Source organism: Felis catus, chromosome A2 (assembly GCF_018350175.1).
Source record: "Felis catus isolate Fca126 chromosome A2, F.catus_Fca126_mat1.0, whole genome shotgun sequence".
NCBI classification, from domain to species: domain Eukaryota; kingdom Metazoa; phylum Chordata; class Mammalia; order Carnivora; family Felidae; genus Felis; species Felis catus.
In genome coordinates this window covers 127,016,962-127,038,521 of record NC_058369.1, presented here as the reverse complement: position 1 = coordinate 127,038,521, position 21,560 = coordinate 127,016,962, and the positions used below count along the sequence as shown (strand labels likewise).

At 43.1% G+C, this 21,560-nt stretch overlaps 1 protein-coding gene across 4 annotated transcripts in view; it reads left to right on the top strand.

The window, feature by feature from the left end:
* Nucleotides 1-19,818: 19,818 nt before the first annotated feature.
* The window catches only part of AOAH (acyloxyacyl hydrolase), a 168,342-nt gene continuing 166,600 nt past the window's right edge, over nucleotides 19,819-21,560 (top strand). Inside the window, exons 1-2 of one of the 4 annotated variants that reach the window (XM_045052618.1) lie at nucleotides 19,819-20,285; nucleotides 20,617-20,802. In XM_045052618.1, coding sequence (XP_044908553.1) covers nucleotides 20,676-20,802 — 127 coding nt within the window. In that variant the 5' untranslated portion in view covers nucleotides 19,819-20,285; nucleotides 20,617-20,675. Of the gene's footprint in view, nucleotides 20,286-20,394; nucleotides 20,450-20,610; nucleotides 20,803-21,560 lie in introns of those variants that run through there. The other 3 variants (XM_003982953.6, XM_023250501.2, XM_045052619.1) reach the window with 3 other exon arrangements.

Sequence of the window (21,560 nt, the reverse complement as noted above, 5' to 3'; positions counted from 1 at the left end):
GATGGGTTTAGCAGCATGTTAGACATGGAAGAACAATGAACTAGTTTAACAGAAAGTTGGCCAACAGAAAATATCTGGAGTGAACCACAAGGAGAAAACAATGGAGGGGGAAAAAAGATGGAAAATAAGAATACAGAAAAGAGTGAAGACACTCAGGGAGTGTATAATTGATGTTCAAAAATGGATAATCCATCGACAGATGAATGGATAAAGATGTGATATATATATACATATATACATATATATATATATATAATGAAATATTACCCAGCAATCAAAAAGAATGAAATCTTGCCATTGGCAACTACATGTATGAAACTAGAGAGTATTATGCTAAGCGAAATTAGCCAGTCAGAGAAAGACAAATATTTTATGACTTCCCTCATATGTGGAATGTAAGATACAAAACAGATGAACATAAGGGAAGGGAAACAAAAATAATATAAAAGCAGGGAGGGGGACAAAACATAAGAGATTCTTAAATACAGAGAACAAACTGAGGGTTGCTGGAGGGATTATGGGTGGGAGGATGGGCTACATGGGTAAGAGGCATTAAGGAAGACACTCGTTTGGATGAGCACTGGGTGTTATACATAAGGATTGAGTCACTGGAATCTACTGAAATCATTATTGCACTATATGATAACTAACTTGGATGTAAGTAAATTAATTAGTTAATTTAATTAAAATGAATAAATAAGATTGGTAAAGTAAAAAAAAAATGGACAAAAAGAATGAGACTAAGACAGACATAATATTTGAAGGGATTGGCAAAGAAATTTCCAAAACTGAGTTTCTTTAAAAAAAAAAACAAAAACCAAGAAGAGGCTAGATTCAAGAAACACAGCAAGCCCTAAGTATTAGGATAAATACAAAGGAAATCACATCTAGGCACAAGTAACTAATTGTTTAACACCAGAGACAAGGCAAAGATCCCGAAAGCAGTCAGAGAAAAAAAGATACATTTTCTACAGTAAGTCTTAAGTCTATTTTTTAACAGAAATTATGGAATACGAAAAATAAAACAACGACAACAAAAAAGAGTAAACATCACATCTGCCAGGGAAATACTGAAAGCTTTCCCCTGAGATTGGGAATAAGAAAAGAATATCTGCTTTCACTACTTTCATTCATCATTGAACTGGAAGTCCTAGCCAATACAAAAAAGCAAAAAGAAAAATTTAGAAATAGGAAGACTTGGAAGAAAAATGGAAAGGTGTCACTATTCACAGATGACATGACTGTATACCTTACTCCCAGAGAGTCTAGAGAAATGAAGAGATGGAAACAAATCCAGGATTGAGGGGCAAGGCAGACAGGCTAGGAGTCCATTTGCCACAAATAATTTGTAATGTGGATTAGCCACAAGGCTGATGATTCTGAGTCCTTTTTGAGCAATTAGACATTGCTGACTGTGACATTAGCTCAGGAACTTTTGAAGATCCCCTAGGAAGGACACTATTAGCAATGTTTTAAAGCCATAAGGCAGTTCCCTGTGTATAACCATCCCCAACCTCTCAGCCATTCAGAGTCCAGGCCACTGTCACCTCAGTGAACCCAAGAGGAAATAGATGAGCCACTAACACCGTTGGAGCATGGGCCCATGTAAAGAAAGTACTTTAAGCCCTTTCTGGAGTTGATGTTCTTGAACGTCTGATTTACACTCAGACCATATCGAGAGTTTTGGTTGGTCACTGAAAGGAGTAAAGTGGCTTGTGAACAATATCTGAACATCCATGCCTCCTCTGAGTGTACATGCATATGAAGAAAAGTGAAACCCAGTTTTCCATGGGTTGAGCTTCCATGGTTGAGCTTCATTTTGTTTCCATGGCTAGCAAATCCTTTGAGATAAATGTATCGTCTCCTAACGATCAGAACTGGGTAGTTTTTGCATCTCCAGAATTGGGAAGTTCTTCTTCCTAATACAGTACCTGTATATGTGGGTATGGTGAATATGTTCCAAGCGTAAGCCTAACTTAAAAGATTGGCCCACTACTGTTCTTAGTAGAGAATTTTATTAGTAATGTTGATCATTCCCATCTTAGACATATAGCACATGCTGCACTCAGAAGGGTTAGGATTAACAGCACAATAGCAATGCTTGAGCTGAAGTCTAGACTGACTCTGAACTCAGAGCAATGACTGCGATGACTTGTGAGTAAAGAGAGGGCCAAGATAAGTGTGTGTAATGTCTCACTCATATTCCTTTTATTCACGATCAAAAGGGACCTACTGCATCTAAAAGCCACAGGTAAGCCAAGTATGGACAGAGTGTTGGTGCATGGCTTGGTATGTGGGCAGTGGGTGATTCCTAGAAACAGTGTGTTTATTTCACTTTTTTTTTAATCTTAATGTGTAATATGGATATAGTGAAGTCCATAAATCTTGACTTAAATTTTTACAAAGTGAGTACCACGTACTTACTATCCAGATAGAGAACATTTGCATTCCAGAAGCTTCCCTTATGACACAAACTCTGTATTCATTAAACAATTCCTCATTCTCCCTAACCCATCATTCTGCTTTCTTTCTCTATGAATTTGACTACTCTAGGTACCTCTATAAGTGGACTCATACAGTATTTGTCCTTTTGTGACTGGCTTATTTCACTTATAATAATGTCTTCATTATGAACATGGGAGTGCAAATAACTTTTTGAGACCCTACTTTAAATCCTTTTGGGTAATATATACTGTGAAGTCAAACTGCTGGATCATATGGTAATTCTGTTTTTAATTTGTTGAGGAGCTGCCAGGCTATTTTCCACAGTGGTTTCACCATTTTACATTCCCCCCAACAGTGCACAAGAGTTCCAATTTCTCCACACCTTTGGCAACACTTGTTTTTTTCCTTTTTTTTTTTAAATAATAATTATCCTAGTGGGTGTGAGGTGGTATTTCATTGTGGTTCTGCTGAACTTCTTGACCAGCGCACGCACTATAAGATCCAGCCCCAAGAAACGGCCTGCCATGCTGGCATCCTGGCCAGGCCTCCTGAGGAAGAGCCTCAAAAGAGAGGGAGAGAGGATAGTTCTTAGAACTCATAATTGGTTCCTGAAATGGCCATTTGTTGAGCTTAATTGTGTGTTAAGTCTAAGACATACTATGTTTGTCATGCACACATGCACAGTTAAGGTGTAGACCTATGAGGGGGGAGTGCTCAAATCGGATAATTTGCTGAGTGAGTGCCGAATTTCTGGAAGTGAGCACCATGGCCGGTTCTCCATTGCAAATAAAAGAAGTCATCTTGTGGGAGGTTATTCAGCCACAGAGCTATAGAGCTCTTTATGTTATACGTGCTGCATGTCTGTACAACTGTGACAACGGGACAGAAAAATAGGGATAAAATGAAAACAGACCCTGCCAACAGCCAGACTAAAGTGGGGAGGCCTGAGAATGAAAACAGAAACTACACTTGTGAAACATAAGCTATCCTTACAAAACAGATCAATCGTGACAGACCGTTGGGGCTCAGTCTTCAAACACCAGCTCCTCCAGACTCCTGTGCGCCGACATAAGACCGTGGAGAGACAGCCCTAATGGTAACTCTGCACAGACTTGTGTGTCCCAAAGATAAGACTGCTGGCTTTTCCAGACACTCCCTAGTTTACAAAATCTCATCAAATCCTGCCAAGACCTTCCTGTGACTAACTCCAGCCCCTAAAACCTTCTTAAGTACCCCTCCCTCTCTCCTTATCCTCCCTTCTGAGAGGCTCCTGAGCTTCTCGGGGTATGTATTCTCCATTGCTGCAAGATTAATAATACAAATAATTTTGTTGACTACAAGTGGGCTCCGGTGGTCTTGGGCTACAGGGCAATGCTGAAAGTCAGACTGTATACAATGCCTGAAGCCAGCTTTCTCTGATGCCACGATTCTGGAAAAGAGCAAAGCCACTCTCTCTGGCTACCTGTCACTTTCTCCCCACACTTATCGCCATCTTCATTCTCCAAACTCCTGGACACCTCAGGCCTTATACTTTTATTTATGAAAGCTTCTCATAAAAATGAATAATTTAGCATCATGAGAAACGTATCAGGCTGACCTAAGAATAAAGCAATCAAAATCACATTAAAATTATATCATGATTTTTCCCTAAGTCTCACTAAGGAGCCATGAGAAAATCAGCCCATCAACCTCTTGTGAAATCCCGGTGTAGCGTTTAACAAATTTTCTGCCTTCAGATAACTACCCCACCATTAATTTTCTTTTCCCTTAGTGAAAGTTTCATTTCAGTTCTTTAAGGTGACATCATGAAATAGTGAAATAAAATGTGCCAGGGGTCCTGGAGTCACATCCCCCATACCTTTACCTCTCAGCTTATGGTGGGCAGAGTGCTGACTCTGCTTTCCCACCATCCAGGGAAAGTGGGAGAGGGCTTTCCTCTGCCCAGCCCCCTCCCCTCCCTCGAGTCATTCTCCCTGCTCTCTAGAATTTGCTTAACCCAGTGGAGACAGAACCAGACCCTTCCTAGTGGCCTGGAGGGAAGAGCCTAGATCTCTTATTCATGCCTCGCTCCTCCCATTCTACACACAACGTGGCTTTGGGAGCAGTTTTGCACACAACCTCCCTCTCTCCTAGCCAGAGTAGACGGATCTAGAAGAGGTAAATGAATCCCTTCATGAAGAATTTCACCCGAGGCAGAGAGAAACTGGGACTGCAACATATAAATTCAGGAGCTGTCCGTGGCCTTACAGGCTGGAAACTGGGGAAGATGGTCCAAAGCCAAAGGGAAGGATGAAATGGAGGCTAAGAGAAAAACAGTAAAGATACCCATGCAGATTCCTTATGGAGTGCCTGGGTCCCGTGCTTCCCGAGGCCCCATGGCTTTTCTGTTCTTGGAGTCCAAGAGCTTCTGTGGTATCCTTCCATTGAAAATTAGGTTTTGCCCAAGCCGGCTCCCATGGGTTCCTGTAACTTACAACCAAAAGAACCTGAGGAATGCACAGGTTTCCTGGTGTAGAGGAGCTTCACACCCTGCAAGAAGGGAGCACACTCCCCACCCCCAGGACTGTACCATCTCCCTTAGTGAGGTCCTTCTGTCCCCTGAGCTGAGTTAGCCACCCTTGACTCTGCTCCCCAGTCCTCCTGACGTGATCCTGCCATGGCGCTAGCCCTTCATTCTGTGGCCACGCACAACCTGGACTCAGACATCGTAATTCAAGGTCAAGGGCTGGGTCACTTCATTACACACCCCTTCTTCCTTGTTATCATTGCCCTGTTGACTGGGATCCAAAATTGTACACACTGCCAGTTTATGTGAAAAAGATGTGAGTTCCTTATTTTCGATTAATGATGGAATCTTCCTTTCAACCTGTGGATAATGCACGTGAAGTTTACTCTGTTTGCATCTTTTTTTCAGCATAGTTGACACACAATATTATATTAGTTTCAGGTGTATAATATAGTGGTTTGACCAGTTTATATGTTATGCTTTGTTCTCCACAAGTGCAGCTACCATCTGTCACCATATGTCACTATTACAGTATCATTGATTATGTACCCTATGCTGGGCCTTTTATTCCTGGTACTTACTCACTCCATACTGACTGGAAGCCTGTATCCCCCACTCCCCTTCACTCATTTTGCCCACTCCCCACTTCTATCCCCTCTGGCAACCACCAGTTTGTTCTCTCTATTTATAGGTCTAATTTTGGTTTTGGTTTGTTCATTTGTTTTGTTTTGTTTTAGATTCCACATATGAGTGAAATCATATGGTATTTGTGTTTTTCAGTCTCACTTATTTCACCTATATAATACCCTCTGGGTCCATCCATGTTGTCTCAAATGACATGATGTCATCTTTTTTATGATTGTGTAATATCCCATAATATATATTAGGAATTCCATATATTCCATGACATATAAATATTCATATATATATATATACGTGTATATATACATATGTATATATATACACATGTATATATATATACATGTGTATATATACACGTATATATGGTACACACACATATATATATATATATATATTCACATCTTCATCCCACGTCTTCCTCTTTCTCATCCATTCTTCTATTGATGGACACTTACGTTGCTTCCATATCTTGGCGATTATAAATAATGCTACAATAGATTATAAGCGACGCCGCATATAATTTTTTCAAATTAATGTTTTCATTTTCTTTGGGTAAATACACAGTAGTGGAATTATTGGATTATATGGTGTTTCCATCTTTAATCTTTCTGAAGAAACTCCACACTCTTCCACAGTGGCTGCACCAATTTCCATTCCCACCAACAGTGTGTTAAGGTTCCTTTTTCTCCCCCTTCTCATCAACGCTTGTTATTTCTTTGTCTTTTTTATTTTCACCACTCTAACAGGTATAATGGAGGCTACAATTTAAACTTGCCAATTAGTAATATCTCAGTCTCTGTGAGTTGGAATAGTCTCTCTTGGGGTGACCACGTCTCTGTTGGGTATGTGCTCAATCTTCTGGATCTCCCCCCTCTCCTTTTCAAGATGGCAAATGAGGAGATGTCAGGGTCGTGGGAAAGAGTGGACTCTTACTATACGTGCTCAGTTCCTGCAGTGTCCTTTGGCTGTCCTGTTTTTCACGAGGATGTCCCCTGCACTGCTGCTGGCCTCTGAGTCTGAAATCTATAGCTGGTGAATTTGCCGTTGGTCTCTGAGCTCCATGTCAGCTACATGGCCCTTCTCACAGCACTGGCCCCACTTTGGACTTTGCTACTGCCCCACCCCTTTGGCTCCTGGATCTCTTTGCCCCATACTATCTCTTTGTACCTTGCAAACCTCATCACCCACATCCTCAGCCAACTTCTGCCTTGTCTACATGCCATGGGTAAATCTCTGAGTCCCCCCAGTACACAACACTTAGGCTGAGGCTAGCTGGGGGACACTAATTCAGACCCCTGCATGCCACATCTGTTGCACCACACTTTTCACTTTGCCACAGGCACCTCATGCAGCTGAGAGATTCCCTCTGTGGGATGGTGTAGGGTCCCAAACAACGAAACAGGGTAAAACCTCTGCGATCCTGGCTGCCCCCTCAACCTTTCCAACACCCACAACCCTCAATTAGGGCTTGGAGAGAGACGAGTCATTTTATATATGTCTGAGCTTGCTCCGCTCTCTGATACTCTTCTTCTCTACTTTGCCGGCTCAAAAGGAATATGATTTTCCCGGTCCTTTCTCTCTGACCCAAAACCCTTTTATGTGATTTCCTTCCTAAAAGGGATGCCTTAGTAAAACCCCTAAAGGTCAGGTGGTCCTTTGATAAATTTCCTTAAGCTCTCATTCAAAGCCTATTTCTCTCTTTCTCTCTTTTTTTTTTTTTTAAGTTAATCAGTGGCGCCTGGGTAGCTTAGTTGGTTAAGCAGTCAGTTTCAGCTCAGATCATGATCTCACCATTTGTGAATTCAAGCCCTGTATCAGGCTCTGTGCTGGCAGCTCAGAGCCTGGAGCCTGCTTTGGTTTCTGTGTCTCCCTTTCTCTCTGCCCCTCCCCCACTTGTTCTCTCTCTCTCTCTCTCTCTCTCTCTCTCTCTCAAAAATAAATAAACGTTAAAAAAATTTAAAGTTATTCATGATTTGCTTGGCTTTCAGCCCACAAGAGAATGAAGATGTCAACCAAAAACAGGGAGGCATGCATACTGTCTATGAGAACACAGTGAAGGAGGAAACAGAGAGACCATGAAAAAAAAACACACACGAGGTGCACCTGGGTGGCTCAGTTGGGTCATGATCTCACAGTTCGTGAGCCCCACATCAGGCTCTGTGCTGACAGCTCAGAGCCTGAAGCCTGCTTCGGATTCTGTGTGTGTGTCTCTCTCTGCCCCTCGCCTGCTTGTGCTCTGTCTCTCTCTTTCAAAAATAAACAAACATTAAAAAAAAAAAGAAAGAAAAGTGGGTTTCATAACCAATTCTAAATTAATGTCACCATTCTATCCCCTGAATGCATTTCCTCATGGCAGGAGAAAGGGAGACAGCCTACAACTGGTGGGTGTCCACCTGTTCGTTCTCTGAACGCCCAAAGTAGGGCGTCCAGCAGATTTTGCAAAAGGCAAAAAAGGGGAATACAAACTGGAATAAAAGGAGTCACTCAAATACGTGAAGTAAAGATGCAAAGGAACTTTGGTTTTATTGCCACAAACTGAAAAGACAAAATGAAAACCAGAATATGGGATCTGGCTCGGGTAAAGGAGACCAGGCCTCCGGTTGGGCCCTCCCACATGTTGCCTCATGACAACAGCCTCCATCTCAGACGACAGACGGTGTCCGCCCTGATGCCCTTGCTCAATAGGAAGAGCTTATATCCCAGTGCTAATACAGAAGTAGGTATGACCAAAATTTTGCACAATTTCTCAACCCAAGTGGCTAAATTTAAACAGGAAAACTCCAGCTCATGGCAGTTTCTCTTATGTGGAGCACAGAATAAGAAGCTGGGAAAAGTAAGGCCATCCAAACCAGGGATTCTTGACCTGGGATCTATGAAACCTTAGAAAACAAATAAGGGTGTGTTACTTCTTTCTAGGAAGAGGACCCATAGCTTTCATCAGATTGTCAGTGAGGTCTGTGACTCTAAAAAACAAAATTTTTATATGAGGTGATCAGTTAGGGAAAGATAAAAAGGGCTGGTGTCATTAGTGTCCTGAAATAAGAAGTTGTTTCTTCTTATATCAGGCTAAAGTAATACAAAGAAAGCTGGCTTTCTGCTCTGGGAAAATTGTGGGGGGTGTGAGTTTCCCAAGGAGGGGCTGTGCATACAGCTGCCTGCTCTGACCCTGTGCATAAACAATCACAAAAAGCAGAAGCAATGTAAACATATTTAAATAAATGTATTTTCCAGACGGCATAGCAAGTCAACTGTGAGTCCAAAAAAAAAAGTCAACGCGGACAGAAATCTTCATAAGTTTTCCTAACTCTCACGCCTGCAAGCTGACCAATAGCAGGGGATCAATAAATATGCACGGAATGAATCAATCAACAAAGAGTTTTCTAAAACCCTACAAAGACTGTGGGTCCAATTAAATTCGGCTGGCTTTGTAATGCATTCTACCACTGATAAGAAATTTATTCGATTTTATTTAAAAGGCACTATCGGCATCGAGTAGAAGCTTTTAATATTTTATTTATAATTGTTTTCATGCTGAAAGTCTGAAAGCTGTTCACTGAAACATTTTGACTTTCATCAATGCCGTATTTTCTTGTTTATTTATATACTTATTTTATTTACAGTAAAAATTTGCATACAAAATAAAATCACTACCTGATTCTTTCCATTCATAATCATATAATTTAGGACTTTTGACCCCATGGAAATAACAGATGTAGGTTTCAGAGCTAACAGTGACAGGGTGAAAGTTTTCTGGTCTTGTTGATTGAAAATGCACTATTTCCCTGCCTGGTGGAATTCAAGTGCCTTATTCCCGCTGTCATGTGCTAACTGGATTGTCTTTGGCAGAGCTGAGATAAGCTGGGCATGCATCATTTCCACGTGGGTTTCTTGTATCTGAACCGCCAAATAGCAGCCTTCCAAACCCACAGGTCTGTTTTGAAGTGTAATCACTTTCTCACATCACAGAGTATAAGGAAAGTTTCTGAGACAGATATTAAGTAGATTTCTTATATTGTGACCTGTAGCCGTGAGGTTTGGACCCTCCAGGACAGATGTCTCACCAAAGCTTTTGAACCAAGGTGCTGGCTGTGTGTTTTACCTGCACAGGTCAGTTTGCAGGGAGATGACTTCAAATGAGCCATATTACAAAAAACAGAAAGTAGAGGTGTTGATGCCACAGAGCAGTGAGGACATGGTGGCTTTGGAGGAACTAAATCACTCCTGAAACATACTCCAGCAAAGCAGTGAATTCCAGGGCGGGGGCGGGGGGTGGGGGGTGGGCAGGTCTAATGAATGGCCTTTAAGAGTCTAGCCCCAGGATACTAAGAGATGAGGGTCTGGAGTTGACTCTTGGTCAGAGTAAACGGGTCAGACGTACTCTGCATAAAGGCAATTAGTCATGTCTGAGAGGTCAGCTGACTTGTTAGCTGACCACCATCAGCAGCATTTACACCTTTTCCGGGGCAGGGGGAGGAAGGAGGTGTTTAAATGATGCAAAATTCCAGTTTTACCCTAAAGTAACAGGAAGCCTGGGACTCAGGCGTCTCAGATATCCTCAGATGCAAAACCGATTGGACTTCAGCTTTGCAGATGGATGGAAAAGCTTGTAAGACCAAGACAGACAAAGTTGAGGTGGCCCCAATGCTGCCGCTGAGGCTGGCTCTTATCAGGGCAGATACTGGGACCCAAGTTCAGGATCTAATGGCTATAGAGCACCAGAGCTTATTTCAGACAGACACCAAGAACCCGGGAGAGGTACAGTCCAGAGGGCAAGGCATAACTGAAATGCAGACAATGGATAGCACACACAGTCATGTGAACAGAGGGGATGTGGTTTGAGAGGTCACACCATGCACAGTGAGGCTCCGACAGCTATCTATAAGGTGGGGGATGAGGCCTTCTAGCTCCATAAAGAGGGACAAGAGCTCAAATGGTGTCAGGAGCCTAATGGGAATTCAGATCAGCTTGGCGCCGGGAGACTTGGAGGGGACTGAAGCAATGTCAGGCCCAGACACTGAGCCAGCAGGCAGCACAGGGCTCCAGGGCTCACTCCAAAGCTCCCAGCCTTGTCATACAATAGTTCCTGATTTCAGACTCCTCTATCTGCAGCTATCTGCCTACCTTCCTGCTCTGCGATAAAGTGGATGAGGATCTGGGAGGACTGCCCTTTCAGGGAGAAGCCAGGAGACGCAAGATTGACACACTTGAAGGGAACTCACATCCCCATCAGCCTGGAGCAACTCACCTGGGTCTGTGTGTCCCTCAAGGTCTCAGGCAGATCCAGACTGTCTAAGGGATGAGGAGGCTGAACCCAACTGCACCAGCACCTGGACCTTTGCCCAATGGCAATGCCCTTGTCTGGGACTCACTGCCTAAATACATGGAACAGAAGAGAAGAGATATTGTTTTAGCAAAACATATGCATAAATGATTTCCTTGAATTTTGAATTTAAAAGTTGTGTAGCTATACTAGAACACATTTATTTTATCCTGGCTATATTTTGACATTTGGTTCCTACTTAACAACAATATATATTTAATAATATATATATATATAAAACCTGTATATATATCTACACATATGTAATATATATAATGTGTATATGTATAATATATATAATGTGTATATATGTAATATATATAATGTATCCATATGTAATAGATAATGTGTATATAACAGATAATGTATATATGTAACATATATAATGTATATATGTAATATATAATATGTATAGGTAATATATATAGTGTATCCATATGTAATGTATATATAATAGATAATGTATATATGTAATATATAATGTATATATGTAATACATAATGTATATATATGTAACATATATAATGTGTGTATATATGTAATATATTTAAATTTTTATATCGTTCCATAAGACATTTACTAAAATAAAGTTAAAAAATAAAATAGAATGAAATAAAATAAAAAACAATGGCCCCTGAAAGCAGAATAGAAGAAAGCAGCATAAAGGATTCTGGATTTAGGGGCGCCTGGGTGGCGCAGTCGGTTAAGCATCCGACTTCAGCCAGGTCACGATCTCGCGGTCCGTGAGTTCGAGCCCCGTGTCGGGCTCTGGGCTGATGGCTCAGAGCCTGGAGCCTGTTTCCGATTCTGTGTCTCCCTCTCTCTCTGCCCCTCCCCTGTTCATGCTCTGTCTCTCTCTGTCCCAAAAATAAATAAACGTTAAAAAAAAATTAAAAAAAAAAAAAAAAAGGATTCTGGATTTAAAATCAGTAATGGGATTCCCATTCTGGGCTTCGACTCCAGAAAAGTCATCTCGACCTTCCTGGCCTTCAGTTTCTATAATGTTCTGCATGTGTTTCCTGCTTCTATCCTAATTCAGGAGACATGGTGTCTCTTGAGTTCTGAGGAGAACAGAATCAGGGCAAAGTTCTTTCTTGTTTGCTGGCTCTGAGATTTTTATCAACCTTGTGGTGCTTGAGAGTAGGTTATGTGTTATCTTAACCTAGTTCAAAGGTAGCAAATGTTAACAAAGAATCCTACAACCTAGTCTTTTCTCCAGTTGCAACATATTAACAAGCCTCTGACAGATAACCTCTCTTTCACCTCATTCTCCTTTCCTTACCTTCATTGCAATAAAAACCCACATACCCATGCAAGCAACATAAGAGTTGTCAGGGGACTTGAAAGGTGTGAGCCATAAAATGTGATCTTTACTTGCAATTTGGAGATGTTTGTCCTTGAAAGTCTTACATGGTTCCTTCATCTTCTGAGTCTGGGTTGCTGCCCCTTTGGGACATGGAGGAACCACCTCTGATCACTAGAAAAGTCCAGTGATTCTGGATTGGTTTGATCTAAAATGAAGGACCTTAGTGTTCTGGAAAGCACAGACCCAAAGAAATGGGGCAAATATGCTCAAACCCTTAACAACCTGGATGATGCATGCTGGCCAACCATAATTCAGTCTCGTCTCACACACTGTTCTGATTATCTACTATTAAATAACAAATGACCCCAAATTTAAGGTCTTAAAACAACAACTATTTTATTATCTCTTTGCTGGCAGGGTTCCACTGGGTAGATTTTTCTGCTCCAAGTAATATCAACTAGTGTTAGGGGTGGGGGACTTTGTCGGTATTGAGCTGGCTAGTCTGGAGGGTCACTTTTGCTTAGAAGGTCAAAGTTGGTCTCACTCACATGTCTGTGCTTTTGGAGTGACAGCTGGAAAGCTGAGTCAGCAGGGGACTGCTCCCTCCCCATATGGTCTCAGGGTCTGCACGAGGTCTCTATAGCAGAGCAATCAGACTTCTTACATGGAAGCTCAGAATTCCAAGAAACCAAAGCAGAAGCTGTCAGTCCTCTGACAGTCTGGGCCTGGTACTAACCCAGAAACACTTCTTCCAGACTGATTGGTCAGCAGTCATGAACCTGCCCAAATTCAGCAGGAGGGCAAATGAACCCCATCTCACAATAGTGGGAGTGTCAAAGAATTTGGGACCATAGTCATTGCAACATACATATGCACACATCAACACACACACACACACACACACACACACACACACATACACTAAAACTTCAAAATAGAAAAAATTTTTTTGATGAAAGAGTGACTTTTAAAGCATAATTTAGGATGTGGGAGGAGGAGAAAGATGCAGGCCAATTCACACTGACCGTCCAGTCCCTTTGGCAGGACCCCAGGGCCCCCCCCCAACCCTCACTTCCCTTGGCTCTTCTGTAATCTCCATTTAAGTCGGCCTTCCTCCTCCCATCCCAAGTCACGGCAAGAAGTAATTTGTAAAGGCGGTTCAGGCACCTTCAAGCTGCACAGAGGACCTGCTATTGCCAGTGAGGGGACAAAGGCCTCTCTGTCTTCCAGTGCCTGTGGCTGGCTGAACCCTTCCTCCCGGCTCCTCAGAGCAGCTCATTCTGGAATGAAGCAAGGCAACACCCTTGCTTCCCTCTCCCCACTCCTCTCTGCTAGCTCAGGTCCACAGTCTCTCGGGAAATAAACCTTACCACCTTATTACAAAAACTGTGAAAAACCAGGAGGAAATTGCATGACTCTAGATTTTACCCCTGACTGCATAATGCTCTCACTTCTCGTTTCCTCTCTGCCCAGGCTTGGGACCGCCACTCAAATCCTGCTTGGAGGCTCGGCCCTTCACTGATCTGATTTGGAAGCATTTGCGCTAGGGTCTAGTTCTGAACCCCAAATATGGTGCCTGCCTTTAATGTTTCTTCCTTTCACATACAACTCCTGAGAACATTTTTAAACATTTAAAAAAATATATTCTACTCCACTATTCTGCTGTAACAGCTAAAATATTTTTCTCCTTTTGTTCACTCCTTCTATTCTCCATGAACACTTATTGAGTTCCTACCTTGAGTCAGGTGCATGTTCTGTGGGGACAGTGCTAACTATCCAGCAGCTGGCAGGGGAGTCAGATGCCCACCTTAAAGGCCATGCCACAGAAGCAAGAGCCAGGGGAGCCTTGCCCATTTTGTTCTGGGGGCTCTGAGGACAGAGAAAACACTCGTGCTTGGCAAGGGACAGGGACAGCTTCTGAGAAGAGGTGGCCTTGAAGGAAAAGGAGGAGTTATCCTGGAAGACAAAGAGGAGAACACTCTAGGTAGAGTGAAAGCTCATGCAAAGGCACTGAGGCATAGAACAGCTGAGCAGGTCTAGGGACATCACTGGTAATTTGGTGTCACCAGAACACAGAGCATGTAGCAAAATGACTAGAAGTGTGGCCGGGGAGGCAACAGTCTCCAGATGATGAGCAGCACTGAGAGCCCTACTAGGAATTCACCCTTCACTTGGTGGCCCTGGGGAACTTTGAGCAGTTGTAAGCAACGGGATAACATGATGGACTGTGTTTTGACTAAGATTACTACTTTTCTTTAATTCTCATTTTATATTTAATTGAGCTCCTCATGTCTTTCTTTTTCTCTAAAGGCTCATATTATCTTAACACAAGGTCATTCAGAGATACATTTATTCTGGTTATTTATTTTCCAAACCCATGCAAGTGTGTTCAGCCCCACCCTCTCTTCCTTCAATGACCCTCTCGTGGGAAACAGCAGCAGGAATTCCGAGGCAGCCCATGAAGCATGCTCTGTGCCAGGCACTGGCAAAGCAATCTCGTGATCTCTCCTCTCTCTTCACGCTTTCACTGACTCTTGATACAATGACTTTAATGTATCAGCAAGAGACCTCCAGGCTCGCTGTAGGAGCTGGGAAGAAGACTGCAATAGACCTGGTGGTCTGAGCTTGCCATGTGCATCTGGGGCCCTCGCCATGAAATAGCATCCCCTCAGACTGAGGCCAGTTCCCAGGGTTGCCATTTGTTTGGCCACTTAATCTCCCAGGACATCTGACCATGGCCACTCTAGTTGACCATATAATCCAAGGGCCCTCTACAAGTGCGGCGTCCTGCACCAAGAACCTCAAAGTTGTGTTCAGCATTTTGTTTATATTTAATTTGCACCTTACTACATCTTCCTTGGTCTTCCTTCACTAAAGTATTTCCAGAAGAGATTTATTCCATGTTTTTTTTATAATGTAGTGGCAAACTCCCCAGTACGGAGGAAGCCTGTCTTACTCATGATGGTCCCCCACCACAAGTTAGCCCATCTCATCTCAGCTGTGATTTTCATGAGGATTTTTGTCAGCTCATCTTTCCATGAGCTCTCTAGGATAAGAGCTGGAGAGAAAAGCGCCTTTGGGGAGCATAGTCTTCTCAGCATTCAAAGAAAATTCCACTGAGAGGAATAGGACAGGCTAGTATGCTTCCTCATTCTACCTTCCAAAAACTCATACAACCTAATCAAACATATTCAACTCAGCAAGAAAAATGTTTACATGCATTTATGTATAATACACACGGTGGGCAGTTTCCTCCAATTCAATTTCTCCTTCTTTTAAGAACCCTGTTCTTTAGCTGAGCACATCACCACAAGAATAGAGACCACCTGCCCTGGCTTCCCATGCAGCTACAAGTGGTCATATGACTCTATTTCCCAGCATCCCTTGTAGCCAGGTGTGGCCAATGAAATGTGAGCAAACGTGTTGAGGGAGACTTGGGAAGAAACGCCTTTATGAGAGAAGGTGTGAGTTCCACTCACCTTCTGCTTACTTCTACTGCTGTCCTGGAATATAGGTAAGATAGCTGGAGCCCTAGCAGCTATTTTAGATCTTTAGCTGATCTTGAGAATGAAAATCAGTTCTAGGAGGGTGGGACAGAAAATAAGGAGCTTAGGTCCCTGAAGGCACCATGGGACTGTCAGAGTAGCACTGAACTGCCTACCCTTGGACCTCTTTTATCTAAAAATGAATAAAAGAATGAATGAATGAGCTTCTCACTTATTTCAGCAATGTTTATTTTATCTTACTCTGTGTGAAAACTTAACTGTACACTTTATAGATGTAGGTAAGAGTGATTTAAGACCATCATCTCCCCCAATCTATAGCAGATGAGAATCCAAAGCCCTCCCCAAAGACACCTATGAACTCCTGAGCTCTTGTTCTCTTCGTCCCTCTGCCTCTGCACTTGCTTCTATGGGTACATTCTTAGCTCTGCCCAGCCCTGATCCAAACAAGAAACTTGTTCTCTTTGATTTCCACAAAAATCCATTCAAGATCTGGGCAAAGTATCATTTCCCATGTGGCACAGCAAACAACTTGCAAATCTACCACAGACCTTTCTATTCACTCAGGCTTTTGCCTCCCCACTTCCCAGCACTTCTCTCTGGTTTTTGTTTTTTGTTTTTTGTTTGTTTGTTTGTTTGTTTGTTTTGCCAGAAAGATCCTAGTGTGTCATCTGTCCTGTTTTCCCTTTTCTCTCATTTCTCTACTTCTACCCTGTTCCTTCTGGATTATGTCCACATTCTTTTGCCTCGTTTATAAAAAGCAGTTCATTCACAGCATCTCCTTTCTCCAAACTTTTATCAGGTGCCCAGCAGACAAAAACAAGTTATACCTAATAGAATTCACCCTCCTTAGAAGGCCATGGTTATAAATGGCACACCCCTGCCAGATAACTATCTCTACAAATCTCAACCACCTAGAAGCACATGAGTGAGTGGGTAGGGTTAGTGGGGAGTGTGGGAGCACACATCCTGTTGTATGTCTGGGTTGCCTTGCACTGCTGCTGGGCCACCCATCACTAGAGGATCCTTGGCTTATTTCCTGGTGCACGGCTCTTCCTACTGGAAGCTACCAGCATACCTCTGGGAGAGGGGTTCCTTGTCTCCACACTCACCTACCGCCCACCTAGTGCTTACTTCTCAAATTGCATCACAAGTCTCCCTGGACTGGGGAATCTTACCACTCCCCTGGGGCTTTCTGAATTCCTACTTTGTATCTACGTATGTGCATTACTAAAATGGAAATCCCTTTAAATGTTCTCTGAAAATGTACAAAGCCAAAGCATGTTAAAATTCCAATATTACTTAAGAAGGATAATGTTAATTGATTGTTAGCTTTACATTTATCTAACATTTACTGTTAGGGTTTGTTTTTTTGTTTTGTTTTTATTTTTATTTTTTTACTCTCATTGTCTCCTTAATCCTTACAATGTTTCTATAATATTGGCATTATATGACCCATTTTATAGTGAAACCAACTAATCCCAGAGAGGTGGATCCATTTGCCCAAGGGCACACAGCTAGGAAGTGATGAAGCCACAGTAAAAATGTAGGTCCCCGCATCCTAAATTCATAACTCTTTTAATTAGCAGATGTGCAGGCTTGTTATAGATTAATTTGCTATTTCCCTAGAACATAACAGAAAGAAGGATTGGCTACAGCTAGAATAAATAAGCTCTGACTGGAGAGAAGAGGCTCAGCAAAGAGTCTGGGGTTGGTGGGTCTGAGCCAGGGACCACCGCAGAGAATCCTGGGAAACCAGAAGCAAAAAAAGTACCCTTGGTGTCAGAGACAGGAGAAAGTCAAAGACATGCTTTTGTGATAGCACCAGTTTTTACAAGATTTCCTGTCATTAGGGTCTTTTTTTTTTCTTTTCCCTGATTAAAGGACTCGCTGTGAATGAGATAGCTGAGGCCAATGTAGGTCAAAAAGTAATCAGGAAGCATATTCAGACAGAACAAACCAGAACCACAGGTGTAGTATTTGGGAATTATAAGCCCTCAGCCTTCTGCTACAGGGACTGTGGTTTGAATCAAAACTCCCTGAGCAAAGTAACAAAATGCTGCAAGGAAGAAATCTTATTCCCAGAGGCAGATATTGAGAAAATCAGAATTGGAGCATCTGACAGCAGGGGTCCTCTAGGGATACCACACAGGGCCCAGCTAGTTGTTATAAACCACGGGTATATCCAGGGCCTGTCAGCAAGTTGTGCAGGGATCCTGGGTCATTTGCACTCAATGCTTGATGAACAAAGGCAGCCCTGCTGGGAGAAATGAGACGGGCCATTGCGAGGGACGCCATTGTGAGGGACACCACGTTGGTGACACAAAGGTTTTGTCTGGTGGTGTGCAGACACACACACTTCAGCATCAGTTAGCAAAATCACTTCCTCGTTTCTGGGTTCCGCTTTTGACCCTGCCCGGTAAGAATTTGATCTTCAAGCATGAAAATCACTCTGTTTATGGAAAACCTACTGTGTGTCAAGTATAATTGGGATACATCTCTACAGCTGAGGAATCTCACCTTGGAAATGGCAAATGACTTGCTTCTTGCTGCACAGCTAAACCAGGAATTCCCAGTTTGGCCAGCCTGGAAGCCTGAGCACACCAGGTTGTCTCAGGGCTCACTGTTCCTGGGGTGGTTGTGGTTAGAACTGCCCAGGTCACCCACATGAATAACAAGGCTTAAAATTTGCATACACCCTTCCACTAAGAAACTCCTTTCACCCTGAGAGGCCTGCTTCCAGCCTGCACACAGCTATAAATCTAGAACCAACAGAACCTCAGGAGGCCCAGAGCCTGTGCCAAGTGCTCTTCTGGAAGCTGCCTGAAAATTCCTTACTGACCTATGGGTTAGCAAACTAGACTGCATTCCTGGAGTTCTGCCCGGCACATAGAAGGCATTCAATAAATGCTGCCTCTTCCAATCCATGCCATTTCCCCACATCTTGGCCTGAAACTACCACGATGTCTTATAATTCTCACAAAGGCTGGCCTGGGGTACAGATTTCATCACATTCCTACTGGGATAATAACCAGAGCTTTGATTTACTAAGCACTTACTTCTTACTAGGTACACTGCTTTATAGTTTGGATACATCATCTATTTTAATCCTTCCAGCAACCCTGTAAGACAAATATCATTATTATCCCAATATCAGTGAGGAAACCGATGCATTGAAATGTTACATTACTGGCATAATACATTACTCAGAAGTAAACAATAGGTATGGTATTTGAACATGGGTCTTTCTGTCTTTGCAGTATGTGCTCATAATCATTCCATTGGTCTGTCTCTCCAGGAAGTCCCTGGAACCTCTCTAGGCCCTGCCTCCTGTGGTGGTCCTAGTGACCTCCAGAGCTTGCCTTGGTCACAGAGTCAGGGACCTTGAGAACCAGCAGCTCAGCCTCAAAGAAAGTCACAGGTCCAAGGACATCATGCATCTGTTTGGCCCAACGTGTGCCAGGACATAAGCAGGGGAACACTCTGGAGTGTGATATCCCTGCTGCAGATTCAGAGCTTTGATGGATTAGCATTTGTTAAACTAATGCCTACAAAGAATTCTTCAAAGCATAAAAATTGGTATTTCCTACATCCTGGAAAGAATACAACTCTAAAATTCTGCCTGCTATTTAAAATGCTATTCCTTAAGTAAAAGCAGGAGGAGGAGGGGGAGGAGGAGGAGGAGGAGGAGGAGGAGGAGGAGGAGAAGGAGAAATGTCTACCAAGTCTGATAGCTTTAATAACATTTCATAAAGTTTATAATAAGCTTTCCTCAGAGCCTAAACAAGGAGCGTAAAAATTGCAGGATCTCCCAGGCATATCTAGATTGTGGTACTTTGACCCAATCCCCTTATCTCGTCTGAGCACGGCATGTGACTTCGCTGTATCCTGTTTTAGAACAAAGCATTCAGATGATATGTCTTTCCTCTATCTATGATCTGGTTCAGTTTTTTTCCTCCAGAAAAACTGCATTCGGTTCTCATCTTCAAAACAGAAAATCAGTCTCTGGAAAACGAACAAATCATCTGAGGTGGGAAATATAAACACGTTGTGGAATTCTGGAGAAAAGAGATGCATCATATACAGCTGAGTAAATACAAGTGGGTTAATTACAGCACATCTTTTTTTTTCACGTTAGGTTTAAAATCCAGCCATGCCGACAGTCCATTCTTGTCTGCATTGCTTATTCCCTGCACACCAAACAGAAGGCCTTGGCAAAACTTGACCCTGGAAGGAATAGTCCAACTCCTCCAGAGGAAAACAGCTACTTGACCAGAATATTCTTTAGCAACAAAATAAGGAGCTCGATCTTACCACACAAAACTGTTTAGAGCAAAATGAAATAACTTGTGAATACAGCAAATTATCATTTCCACAGGCTGTGGACACGGCTGACCAAATTGCTAGAGTTGTGTGTCTGTGGGTCTTTTTTTCTTCAGTTTTAGTTTTGCTTTGTTTGGCAAGAATGAAAGAGGAAGGCCTCCTAACCACCCCACAGGATGATTCCGGCAAGACTCGAGGTTCCTGAGGCTTACGACTGACTTCAGCCAGCAATATAAAAGGGTATGTGGCTGCAGCTGCTGCCATTTGAGTTTTTCCTTTGGCTTCAGTTTTAACTCAGAGAACCTGCTCACCAGGGACTCCCTGCAGCTCTTTCCGGGGGGGGGGGGGGGGGCCCAAGCCGCTGGCTCTCTCTCGGGGCTTCTGCAAAAGCAAGGAGTGGGTCTGTGAGTGTTTGTATGTTTTTCTATTCCCTTCACACTTATGAAAAGTCTGTATGTGAGAGTGCGGGACGTGTGTGTGTGTGTGTGTGTGTGTGTGTGTGTGTGTGTATCAGAGAGGGAAGAGTGGAGAAGGGAAGCCAGACTGACAGATTCTGTGGCCTCAGCTTCAGAGTCCCTCAGCGGGCAGCCTCTGCAGCCCGGCTGGTCTCTCGTGGTGCACAGCTCCAAGATGAAGTCCCCCTGGAATATCCTTTTGGTGACTCCTCTGTTCTTACTCCTGCCGCTTCGCACCTCGGCCTCTCCAGCCTCTGATGACTCCCCAAACACCAGAAACCCCAATGGCCACACCTGTCTAGGTACGTAAGTGTTTTGCATATTTTTTATGTGGGCATAACAATGGGATCAAATACTTTGCTTGCATAGTAAATCACCTATTTAGTGACATCAATAGCTCTGAATTCCAAGTAAGGTGACAATAACCTCCCCAACATAGAAAACCTTGAGCCTGAGAGTGAGCACATATGTGTGCACAGAAGGACGCTATCCAGTGGCTAGTTTGAATTGTTGTGTAAGTCTTCCACCTCGCTGGTGATTGTAGTTTTTTTTTTTTTTTCTCTTGGAGGGACAACCCTTAGAAAAGCCTGAAATTCTTACCCCTTTCAGGACAGTAGGCAGCGTTGCACAGTAGAAAGAAGGTGGTCTTTGACATCAGACAGCATGACTTCTGCCATATTCCTGGTCCCTCCACTGAGACTCAGTGGTAGGGGACATAGTTCCCTCCTTTTCATGGGAAGGTTAAGGAATTTGTGGCCATCCTCATTAGCCATGGGTGTTCGTTTGGATGCCCATACAAATACTCCACGGCCCCGAGAGCTCAGGGAGTCTATTGCTACTTGGGTTTGATGACGGGTTAGCACCCATTTCCACAATTCGCAATTTCTGGCTAACTGCCTGGAGTTGTTGGCCAGTCCACATGGTTAAGAAGAAAGGTGAGTGCAAGATGTGTCCATCATGTGATCAACATTTACTGGGCAATGACTGTCCTGAGCCAGGGGCTGCAGGCTGTCCCAGCTGGGGTCTCACTGTTTGAGTTGGTTCCTTGGAGAAACAGGCT